The sequence below is a fragment of the Podarcis filfolensis genome (genome assembly GCF_964270895.1).
Source record: "Podarcis filfolensis genome assembly, chromosome: 3".
Classification (NCBI taxonomy): Eukaryota; Metazoa; Chordata; class Lepidosauria; order Squamata; family Lacertidae; genus Podarcis; species Podarcis filfolensis.
This window is the reverse complement of record NC_139606.1, coordinates 62,064,940-62,077,512: the sequence shown is the minus strand read 5'-3', so window position 1 is coordinate 62,077,512 and position 12,573 is coordinate 62,064,940. Positions and strand designations below refer to the sequence as shown.

The following is a 12,573-nucleotide window of genomic DNA, read 5'->3' as shown; positions in this document are numbered from 1 at the left end:
AAGTAAGGTTATAGGGAACCAGACAGAGGGCCTTCTCGGTAGTGGCGCCCACCCTGTGGAACACCCTTCCTTCAGATGTGAAGGAAATAAGCAGCTATCCTATCTTTAAAAGACATCTGAAGGCAGCTCTGTTTAGGGAAGTTTTTAATATTTAATGCTGTATTGTTTTTAACACTTGATTGGGAGCTGCCCAGAGTGGCTGGGGAAACTCAGCCAGATGGGTAGGGTATAAATAATTTATTATTATTATTATTATTATTATTATTATTATTATTATTATTATTATTATCAGTGCAAGTATTTCAGCTTGTTAAAGGGAAATATCTCCCATGCTGTTTTGGGAGTTTTCAAGCACTTCCCGTCCCCACCCAAACCAATTTAGAGAGGGGGTGGAGGATGCATGGAAGGAGGACAGAGAGGAAGTCCTATTGCACTAGCAGGACTCATTATGCTGGCTCCTGGTTGTGCATCTACATAGTTGACCCCTGCCCTATTTTTGCACATAGTTTTAAAGCAAGAAGGTGGCTAACCTGTGAAGCTCCAGATATTGGACTACAACTCCCATCATCCCTGACCATAAGCCATGTTGGCTAAGGCTAATGGAAGTTAGAGGTACAACAGCTCTGGAGTGCCATGGGTTAGCCATCCCTTCATAAATCATGGCGTAGCACTTATTTCCACAAAAAGGAAAGAACCTTTAAAACAAACTCTGGTTGATTTCTAATCAAGCCAACTTCAAAACATGGGTTAAGAATGGGAAAGCCAGATGGATCTGACCAATGGCCTGTCTAGTCCAACATCCTGCTCTCACAGTGACCAACCAGATGCCTGTGGGAAGCCTGCAAGCAGGATCTGAGGGCAACACGAGTCCCCTTCCTGCAGTTTCCAGCAACTGTTATTTAGAAACATACTGCCTCTATCTGTGGAGGCAGAACATACCCAGCAAGTTTAGTAGCAGGGCTGCCACATCTTGTCCTCACCCCCACAAAGCCTCTCTCATTCCTGCCCATGCATGTAATGCTAAATCATGGGTTAGTGTTACATGTGAATTAGGCCATAGTGTAGCCCTGGATTTTTAATATGAGAACCATATAAGGAAGCACTTTATAATGGTTTGTAATTCACACTACTACTTCATATATATTGAGCGTTTGTATGTTAAACCAGAAAGTCATATATAAGACCCTTTCCAACGCCTCTTAGAATTTGACAAACAACATAGGAAGGAATAAGTAGCTTCAGATACCAAACTGACAGAAAACTGGCAGTGAACCCTAGGGCTGCGAGGGAAAATTATAATTCCTTCCCATTCTGATTATCTTCCATCTTTTTTGCACCCCCTGTCTTGGCCTGCCTTTCCAAAAACTACCCAGTTCTTTAATAAGTAGCCTCCTCCTTCGGGGTGGGGGAGGGTGAGCAACACACTAGGGATAGTACAGCCATACCTTGTGTTGCTTTAGGTTCATGTTGCGTCTTTCCGGCTTGCGAACCCGGCAAACGCGGAAGTGTATACTTCTGGGTTTCGTCACACGCGCAGAAGCGTTCTGCATGCTTTGTGCATGTGCAGAAGCGTTCTGCGTGCTTCACACATGCGCAGAAGTGCTCTATTGCACTCTGCACTTGCACAGAAGCACTGCTTTAGTTGCAGACTTTTGGGGGTGCAAACGGCACCCCAGAACAGATCCTATCCGCAACTAGAGATACGACTGTATTCAACTAAATTTTACTCAGAGTAGCCCCACTGAAATTAATGGCCCTAGCATAGTGATGTTCATTAAGTTTGATAAGTCTACTCTGAGTAGCACTTAGTTGAATACTGTGTTAGGCTTGTCAAAATGTTATTCTTTGAGTTGCTCTTGGAAACCTAAATAATATCTCCATGATCCTTATGCTACAGAAAGGTCCTGTCTGTTTTGTTTTTGCCATGCTTTGTCTTTGTCTTGTTTTTAATGATGCCAACTTGCAGATTTTTAAAGGCAACAGCTTCTAGCTCTGCAATAGAGAGGCTTGTTTGGAAGGGAATCCTGTGATCTGCTGCATAACACAAAAATTTCAGGAGTTTAAGTGTGTGTGTGTGTGTGTGTGTGTGTGTGTGTGTGTGTGTGTGTAGGTGTGTAGGAGCCCTTGAACCAGTGCAGCTAAGGTGTGCCAAACCCAATGTTGCATAGGTGTAGCACCAAATACCTGCTTCACAGACACCCACAACCAGCAGTGATGTAACATGGTCTGATCTATGGAGTCACATGCACAGGGACGGATCATGTGTCTTTTCTAATTTTCCCACATACATGATTGCTACAACTCACAAGGCACTACATGGCTACAGGTGTGCATAAAGAGGTCCTAAAAGAATACCTTGGATTATGTGCTAACATACTTAACTAGGGATGCGGGTAGCGCTGTGGGTTAAACCACAGAGCCTAGGACTTGCCGATCAGAAGGTCGGCGGTTCGAATCCCCTGAATTTAGACAAGCAGAAATCATACCTTAAGAAAAGAAAGTCAGTATGACTTTTAATAGCTGCCTTTTTGCTTTTGTTAGGTGGTCATACAGCCTCTGGCATCCTTTGTTATAATAATCGTAATCTTGTATAAGATTCTTTCTGCTAAGATATTCTGTATCACTTGCTATATGCTGTCTTTATTTAACAAAAGATTACTTTGAAGTCTAGAAACCTGCTGACTTTTTTGCAAGAACGTCTCAAGTTTTCTGTATCGTTTTAAGAGATAAGTAACCATGTAACATGATTTCAGGCGATGAGAAAACAAAAACCTGGTTATCTGCCATAATCTTGCACTTCTGAATTTAATCATGAAGTTTGGCATTATACTCTATTCAGAGCACTGCAATTAAAAACTCTCTTTGTTACATGGAATTCAATTCCTGATCTCGACAAAAAAAGAGCTTTCTGTTTGTAGAAATAGACGTATAGCATGTTTTAATTTGTTTTTCTTCACCAGTGATTTCTTGCTTTTGGGGAAAGCTATGGAACTAGGTAATAGAGTTGCTGAATAAATTTAATTACAGAAATATTGGGTCTGAGTTTGCTAGACTTCAGGTTCTTGTAAGAGCAAAACTTTCTGGAAAGCCAAAGGATATATCTGTTTCCAGGATATACTTCTATTCAGCCATTTCTTACAGAAAATTTATTTTGAAATATAATATTGATATTCTTATATGGTAGTTCTGTGCTTTTGTAGAGGAAATATCACAATGTGCATTCCATTAATTACTTAATGCCAAAATAGGTTTCTAAGCAGTTTAAGATGTATAAAAATCAATTAAACATTACTAAAATGCACAAAGTAACAATTTTGTTAAAACAACACAGCAATTAAGGGAGGAGACTAAGATCAAGAGTGTATTCTGAGTTATTTCCTCATAGGATTACTTTACATGCCCCTGATCATCTTTATTCTTCTTTGTACTTGTTCCAATTAGCTGATATCTTTCTGCAAGTGTGAATGGAAGAACTGGCTCATACTGCTGGATGTGTAATTCAGATTAAATATTATGAATTTAAACAGGAAAAAAATTATTTGATTCACAGGTGTGTTTTTTATATAAAAGAAGTGCACCTGTTATGGAAGTTTTTTAAAAATATATATAAAAACCTTGCTTAAACTATTCAGAATATGTGTATGTATGAATCATGGTAGCATTATGATATGATCTGTATTTTACAGATACAATTTAATTTCTTGAAAATTGATGCTTAATATATTTTCCACTCTGTGCTCCTGACAGATTTTCTGGAAAGGTAAAAGTAACAGTTGGACTAGGCAGCTTAGCATGTTCATCCACATCTTGAAGATTTCATTTTTCCCTTATGTTCCAGCGTCTGTTGCTCTTTAGCTGTATTTCATTGAATATCAATTAAGGCAGAAGACAGCGATTGGGAAACAGCTACAGTAATGATAAGGATTTTTATCTAATTTTAAATTCAGGGTATGTTGTTTGGAAGTTTCATGGAAATATTATTTCAGTTGAATCAGTTTCTCAGCAATTCCTATTTATTTTGAAGAAGGCCGAGGATTGTTATTTTGATAAGTGTTTTGTTCTCCATTGGGGGGAAATGTTAGTTTTCTTCACCCCATGGAAGGAGGTTAGCTTAGTAGTCTTTGCCAAAGCTGCTTAGCAGATGGTGATTGTGCAATGAGCAACATCCCTACTCAGATTTAAAGCATTTTATGGGGGTCTACCAGACTGGTGAATAAGACCCCTATCGCTAGTGTTCTTCTCTCCCTATATCTCGTGTTTCTAGCAATCTTCCACCTAAATGGTTCAGTAGACAGCCATCTGTCAATCTAGACCACAGTTTGTCCATTTCTCTCCATCAATTTTGACAACTTCTGTTTTGAAATAAGTAAATGCACACGTGCCTTTTAGGATAACACATTCCCTGTTACCCTGTGTAAAGTAAATACAGTTTTACCTTCTAAATTGTTCAAAGAAAAACATAGTTTGGGTTCGTACTGTGTTTCCTTAAGTCTATTTTTCATAAAGTGATATAAATGTGTCTACTGATGACATGTAATATATTAACGTTTGATGGTTTTGAATCTAGGACTACTTTATAGTCTATAAACCATAGATAATTACATTTTGGAGTAGAGAGATGTATGGGTGACAATGGAGAGGTCACACTTAGTCTCCAGGGTTCCAAAATGGCTCAAGACTCTGGGGTGTCTACTTCTGCCAAAGAATCAAGATTGAAGCAGAGCAGCAGACTATGACCTTTAATATGTATTATATGCATAATTTATGTATTAAATATGTCCATTAAAATATGCTGGTTTTTTATGGTAAAACCCAGAAATGTCTTTGAACTGGAAGGGGCGGGCAGCAATATAAATGTGGGGTTCCAGTCAGCCTAAACAAATGTGGAATTTGGAGCAGAGTTTAATATTCAAAGAATGTCAGCATGCATTTTATATGTGACACGTTTGTTGTTCATTCAGCTGCAAAGGTGGGTTTGAAAATGTGTGCCTGGTGGAAACTCTGAAGCCAGAGTTTTTTGCTTTAGTCTGCATATGTTGGTTTGTTGAGGCCCATTTTCCACCAGGGAGGGGCAGTCTGCCAGGGGGCACATACCTGTATGATAGGTGGAGACAGAGCCAAAGATAGGAACATAAGGAACTGCCTTTCATGGAGTCAGACCATGTAGCTCAGTGTTTTCTGAATGGCAATGGTTCACCAAGGTTTCAGATTAGGGGTATTCCCAGCTCTACTTGGAGATACGTACCATGAATTGAATTTAGGACCTATGAATTTGGGAACTTGAGCTATGACCCTTTCTGAAGATGGATGTACTAAAGTTGAAAGTGGAAAGCAGGATATAGAATACCCTGTTTCAGTTTTCATCACGGCTACCTCAAATTAGAATTCCAACTCCAATGCAGATTTACTCAGAAGGACGCTTACTGGGTTTTAGGGGGTTGCATGAATTGAGTTTGGGTACCACATGTTGCCTGCAGGCTGCCTACCTTGGTATCTAGCAACCAAAACACTAATGTTTATTTTTTATTTCTCTCTCTCCATGATGTACAGAATGTGACAAGCTGCGAAGAGATGGCTATCGAAGTTCTCAATACTATTCTCAGGGCCCAACTTTCTCATCTTCTTCCAGTGCAATCTGCGGAAGTCACCACGATGACTATGAAGAAATTGAACAAAAGGTGAGGTACCAAGCACCCTAGGAAATAATGTAGTATAATGCACATATAAGCCAAAATCAAATCAACATAAAACTATAGAAGTGCAAAATAGAACTGTGCAAAATATTTAGAAAATATGAGCCTTTAAAGCTACGCTGTTTTTTAAAACACCACCTATAGTGTGGCTCAATTCAAAGAAGAAAATTGCAATGCAAACATCTCTGGCAGGCAGAAGTACAGATTTTGAAACCGGTTATATTAGTGTTTGCTGTTTTCATGAGCAAATAGAAAATAAAGCCATTATCCCTTTGTGAACACTAGCTTTGTTTTTTTTGTTTTTTAAAGTGTTCAGAGTTCACCTTATATTTTATTTCAGTCATTTTATTTCAAGCAAGCTTGATGTGTTCAAAGTGGACTTAGTGCAGTTAGGTTCTCTGGAGGAAATAAACATTGCACTATGTCAGATGTTTTGTCAGTGCAAGCATTGCAGCTTGCCAGATGGACCGTTCCCCACTCTCTCTCCTTGCCCCATGCATTATTCTGGGGGTTCTCCTGCCCCTGAACCAATTTCAGGGACCTGAGAGGGAGGAAAACCAGAGTGTGCAGGTGGACGTCCTTGTGTGAGCGTCCCCTGACAGAACTCATTAGTTGAATCCTTCCCTCTGTTCTAATTGTGCATTTGTTTCTTCATTGTGATTTCTGTATAGTATCCACTTGAGTAATACTTGTCCCTTGTGCAGGAATCTGTTATGTGCACTGTGTTTCATAGCTATCAATTCCTTATCCACCATCTTCTTTCCTTTCTCAGGATCAGCTATGAACTCATAGCATATGTATGTGCTCAACCACTCAACCACTGGCCCTGTTCTCATACATGTGTGTACAATATATAACAATACTTACCTACCTTAAAGGGTTATTGCAAAGATACTGAAATCCTTGAACAGTAAAGACAGCACTGTTTGGATGAGAAGTTGTTGTTGTTTGCACCCTTCTAGCTCATTTAACCTTGAAGTTAAAGGCTGCATAATGATACTTAAAAAATAAACAAACACAGATGTGATGCATTTTTCAATAGCCTCCTCACTCCACTCCTTCCCTGTTTGTCTTCAACCATGAGTGTGTGCACTTCAATATCCCACCTGGAGAGGGTGGGATTCATGCATGAAGATCTTGAGATGGTATTATTTACTTTCAAGTAAATGTATTTAGAGCTGCATTGGTTTAAATCCAAAAAAATTATCTTAGCTAGTTTTTGGACTATGATTTTTTTAGTATTTATAACAGAAAATATAGTGCAATGTGCTCAGCAAGTCAGTATTTCTTAATAGTCCTGCAATTTGTTCCTGTGTAGGAGAAATTATTATATATGTGTTATTTGCACAATCAGTGAAATATTAAAATTGACTCAATAAGTGGCATTATGAGGAGATTATAGAATTGCTGAGGGCTAATTTATAGTGAAATACTACCTAATATTATAAGCAAAATGGCATTTTCCTTGAAAACTACCTTCCCATAAAAATTATCTTAGAGTGATATTCCACTTTTCTTTATTTTGATATGGTATGTACTGGTGGATATCAGTCCTCAGTCAAAGACACAGTGAGATGTACTGTTGGGTGAGGCTGTTGTTATGGTCCCTCTAGAACTAATATTGTGGAGAAGGGGGGAAGCCTGAAGCTGAAGGAGGATTTGCAGAGAAGTAACTTGGTATCTGAGAATATTTGTTCAAAAAACAGCAGTAATATATTTAGGAGAAGTGTTAGCCTCAAGGGTGGGAGAGGGGAGGTTCCTTCCTTCTCTGTGTCTCCTTCCTGAGATGGTCACAGAAGGAGGTCTTTCAGGGTTCTTGTTGCCCCAGAACTTCAAAGGAAGGGGAAAATGAGCATTTGATGTAAATGTCTAATGTGCAGTCCCTTTGCAAGTCCGGATCAGGATGTAGATAGTATGAAATACATCTACTTGGGACCCTAGAAATTTTCTGGAAATCAGATCAGATGGTTAATATGACTGACTTCATGCATATTCCTGTAATTTGGTTCATACTGCCCACAGATACTTCTGTGGGGATAGTTTGGGGTGGAGCCATCTTTTTAATGTGCTAAATGGCCCTAATTCAAGGCAGCATTTCTGACATCCTGTACTGAAGCATATTTCCCTATCGTGAGTCCACTGAATTGGCTGGTTTTTGTTTTTGTTTTATTATTATTATTTAAAAAACCCTTTGATTAAAACACGACAAACTAGTATGATATTTCCCCCCTCTCTCTTCATCACTTAAGCATGTTTTCCTTGCATGGAAAATTGATGTCTTCAGATAGCAACTCCTCTCTGCTTTCTGAAATTATGTTTATCTTGTTGCTATGTTTACTGTGTCTGTTGTGTCTTTTTATGTGTGTGTGTTTTTCATTCTCTTTTCTTTGCCACTCATTCACTTTCTTTTTTCTCTCACTCAACAGTCTAGTCTGTTAGACTGCCTCCCTCAGTCTTGCCTTAGTGCCTGCTGTTGTTTGATTCCATGGAAGATCAAGGTATCTGGCTCCAAAATGGGATCATCCAGCTGTTATGTGTATATACAGCTTGATGTTATTGTGATGCTAGAATATTCTCAAATCTTATTTTAAAATTTTCACCTATTGTTGATTTCAATTTTTCAAGATAAATCTTGTGCTAACATTGTGTGCTTCTATCCTTATCTCAGTAGTTGTCAATCTAGAACCCTCAGTTCGTATATTTAATGGACTAACTCCTTTTTTGCTGCTCATACTTTGTTAATGTTTTCTGTTCTCTGTGAATAATTACTAACTTTACAAACTGTTATAAATGTTCTTTTAATTTGGATTGTTGTGCTGTTTTACTATATATATATATATATATATATATATATATATATATATATATATGAGAAATGGAAAACAAAACATCTTAGCATTGAATCCGAGAGTGACTGTGAGTGTCTGTTAGGTTTCTCTTAACTCACACGTTTTACGACAGGGGTGGCTACCTTCCAGTTCAAGGGCCTAATCCAGCCCCGCCCCCCATTTTTGTCTGCCCCTCAAGACTCCATCAACTTTTGCAATGGTTGCAAATGTAAACTTTTTAAAAAAGTAAACACAGCATTTGGATGAATGGCATCCAGGGTCTAGATGGGGATGCAAGTTATCCCCACTGTGATAATGAGATTTATCATTTGATGAGTGGGAAGAGGATGATAATCCCTGTTTACTGGCTTCAGCAACCAAAATGCCACTAATCTCATTTCTGAACATTCCTTTTCCAATCCTTACTATATGCCTTCCTCTACTGAAAACAAATAATGTTTTTCTTCCACTGTGTTCTATTCAGAGATCATGTAGAAATCCAGAAATCTCAGATGACAGTCTTAAAAGATCAGTTTACTGAAATGAAACCTGAAACTTTTAATAACTGCTATTATATTTACTGAACAATCCAACCATCTCAGTATAACACTGGGGAAAATAATATTTAGTAATACAATCAAGCATGAAGACCAAACTGTGCTACTCTTTGTAATACATAAGAATAATATTAATTTCGCTTCCTATTCATTCTCATTCCTTTTCTTCTAACACTAATCTTTGGACTGAGTTTTAAACCACCACAAATCTGCATACTATTTGGTTTCTTTATTATAGGCTTTGTTGGAGCAACGAATTCAGGTTGCTGCTTATTCTGAAGAGTTGTCATTTCCTTTGGGACTTGTGCCTGCCTTTGAAATAGTCATTTAAGAACATATTGTTACACACCACCCCAGACTTCGCAGCAGTGCAAGATTCCAGGGGTTACAGCAGAGACTGTGGTGTCTTTATGATATATGGTTCATTTACAACCTGAACCTACAATGGAGGGACTCCCAGGATTACACTCCAAAGCGGGTCCTGTTCCTCCCATGGGTGTAACGTTGGATTCAAACTGCCCACCCCATTCTGCTCTGACCCACACTTTACAGCTTTGAAACTGCTTTCTAAATGCAACTATTTTCCCTTCAGCTTACATAACCCCCCACTGCAGTTCTGAAACTTCCTCCTCGCTACTCTGGCATTGTCTTTTGCTAACTACCCAGAGCCCAGAGTGGGGGGTTCACCCCTCTCCAAGACTTTCTTGATGAGTCATCATTCTGTTTTTGCTTGCTTAATGACTAGGCCATTCACAGGCTCACCTGGCTATTTTGATATAAATCCAAGCAGCCAAAAACTCTGATAGCCTAACACCTATAACAATATTCAAAGAGTGGATTCTTCATTCCCAGCTGTTGGGGAATACAGCCAGAACACAGGAACTCTCTTGGGCAAAACTAGGGACTGGCAAGGTGGGGGGGCCGCATCATGGGATGCATCCATTGCAAGAAGTTAGTACAGTCGTACCTTGGTTCTTGAGCACCTTGGTACTCGTATGTTTTGGCTCCCGAACGCCAAAAACCCGGAAGTAAGTGTTCCGGTTTTCGAACATTTTTTGGAAGTTGAACATCCGACGCGGCTTCTGCTTGAGCGCTGGAAGCTCCTGCAGCCAATCGGAAGCTGCACGTTGGTTTTCAAACACTTTCGGAAGTTGAATGGACTTCCGGAACGGATTATGTTCGAGAACCAAGATACAACTATATTGCACATGCACACCTTTCAGACATGCATAGGTCTTAGAAATTCCAGATCTCATGTTTTCAGGATGTTGACTGGTAGATAGTGTCAAAGCCCTACCTCAGCTGCCCCAACCATAAACATCTACAATTTTATGATTCTATAATTAATTTCACCCTTGGCTGAGATACTTTTGAAAGGTTGTTTTCCATCAGGGCTGAGAATAGGGCCAGCTGTGAGTAGTTTCCCCCCACCAAGCAATCCCAGGACCTGGAGGATTTTTTAATGCATTAAAGCAGGCATTGCCAACCTGGTGCCCTCCAGATGTTTTGGCCTACAACTCACATTAGCCCCAGTCAGCACAGCCATTTGGCTGGGGCTGGTGGGAGTTCCAGACCAAAACATCTGGAGAGCACCCAGCTGTGCACAAGAGAAGGAAACAATTGTTGCTTGGGTTGTATCAAAATGTTTGTATGCACTAAAACTTGACCACCATTTGGACAGTGTTTTGTCAGAGTAGCTGATCTGACTATTTAAATCAGGCATAGGTGAACCCGGCCCTCCAGATGTTTTGGGACTATAACTTCCATCATCCCAGACCACTGGTCCTGTTAGCTAGGGATGATGGGAGTTGAAGTCCCAAAACATCTGGAGGGCCGAGTTTGCCTATGCCTGATTTAAATGGTCTATTATTTATTGGCCATCAGATCAGCTGATTTATTTTCCCATGTGTCAAAATTGTGAATTTTGTTTGTTTTGTATAACTAGGATTCAGACATAAATTTTCCTGTCTGCCTATGTATATGATTTGTTTTGCCTCATGCCTCACAATTGCTTTTAAAATATGCTTTATTTGCAGTTTCCTTGAAAAAGAAGGAAAGTTATATAGTATACATTTATGTCTCTGTCTCTTGTCGTGTTCGAAGAGCCCCTGGTGACTGGCTAATGGCAGCTGGGTTTCCAAATACAATACACTGGGTCAACATAACATGACAGTTATTCATTTTGACAATGTCAACCAACCAGATAAAAAGTAGGTTACTGGGGCTTATCACACAACACCATGCTTGAAGTATTACTCCCTTGGCACCTGAGCCTAGAGTAAGCTTTTTTTCCATGTGTAATAGTAAGATAAACAAAAGCCACACACTAATGAACCATTGCATATCATTTTGGTTTGCATTTCTATCTCTGTGACTCAGACCTTTTAAAAACTGATTTGGTGGAGTCACACTTGCAAATTTCCCTTTTGTACAAAGGAAGAAGATGGCACAGAAGGTTTCTTATCCTAATACTAAGGTCAGGGATACCAAAAGAGGGGCCATTTCCCCTAAGATTTGGTCTTTGCATTGAAGAAGCTCTTCTGACATTTCAGTTGTAAATGTTTTACAAGATTTGTAAATCCGTTCTTTCATATTTGGGATTTTTAAAAATCCCATCAAAGTAGCCCTAGAGCATATTTTTAAAGAGTTTGGACAACTAGAAGCACTGTATTTTATAGCACTGTTAAAATTCCTACTGAGAATAGTGGAGTTCTTGGTATGCCATTAACAGACCAGTATTAATTCCTATGTTTTATATGTAAATTTAGTATATGGTTCCGCATAATGTCCCTTTTTTCCCCCAATGAGAAAAAGAGCTATGTACAAGTTTAATAATTAGATTTTATGCATGTTTACTCAAAAGTATTCTGTATTCATTAGTACTTACTCCCAGGTAAGTGTGCATAGGATTGCCTGTCACATTGAATTCAATTCCTTAACAAGTGCTTAATTGGGTTATACGTTTATTGATTTTTTAAAAAAAAACTTATTGGATGTTGGATGAAATCGGTTCAGTATTTGTAATTACTGCTAAAGAGGATGTACAAACTTTTCCTCATGTACAAATTGGAACAAGGTCTCTCTAATTCATATTTTGCTAGAAGTAGCCAAGGCAAAAGCATCACAACTGTTTTGAATGTTTTAATTCATATTTGAAAGATAAAGAAGTAAGATAAATATATTTGCACTGAATTTACAGTGTACTTTTTTTTAATAGTGTTCGACCCCTTCTCCTGAGGAGGAGAAGCTTATTAGCATCAAGAGACCCAAAACACCAGTTTCAAATGAATTCTCTGATATCAACACTCAAACAAATTGGACCAAATCACTTCCATTGCCAACACCGGAGGAGAAAATGCGACAGCAGGCTCAAGCAGTCCAAACTGATGTTATACCTATTAACGTAACTGGTAGGCTTTTAATTTTGTTTCTGTGTGGTGAGAAAGAGCATGGGATCTCAGTTCGTTATTGGTTTTTATTTTGTCTGAAAATACG

The 12,573-nt window shown here is 38.9% G+C and overlaps 1 protein-coding gene across 15 annotated transcripts in view; it reads left to right on the top strand.

Annotated features, from left to right (window-relative positions):
• The window catches only part of NHSL1 (NHS like 1), a 140,574-nt gene that overhangs the window by 107,237 nt on the left and 20,764 nt on the right, over nt 1-12,573 (top strand). For 8 of the 15 annotated variants that reach the window (XR_014546633.1, XM_083607556.1, XM_083607560.1 and 5 more), the window contains 2 exons: nt 5,551-5,678; nt 12,296-12,488. Coding sequence is in view for 14 of the 15 variants with exons in the window: in XM_083607556.1 (XP_083463682.1) it covers nt 5,551-5,678; nt 12,296-12,488 (321 nt within the window). In the remaining variant the exon portion in view is untranslated. Of the gene's footprint in view, nt 1-5,550; nt 5,679-8,119; nt 8,192-12,295; nt 12,489-12,573 lie in introns of all 15 variants that reach the window. The other 7 variants (XM_083607550.1, XM_083607558.1, XM_083607554.1 and 4 more) reach the window with 1 other exon arrangement.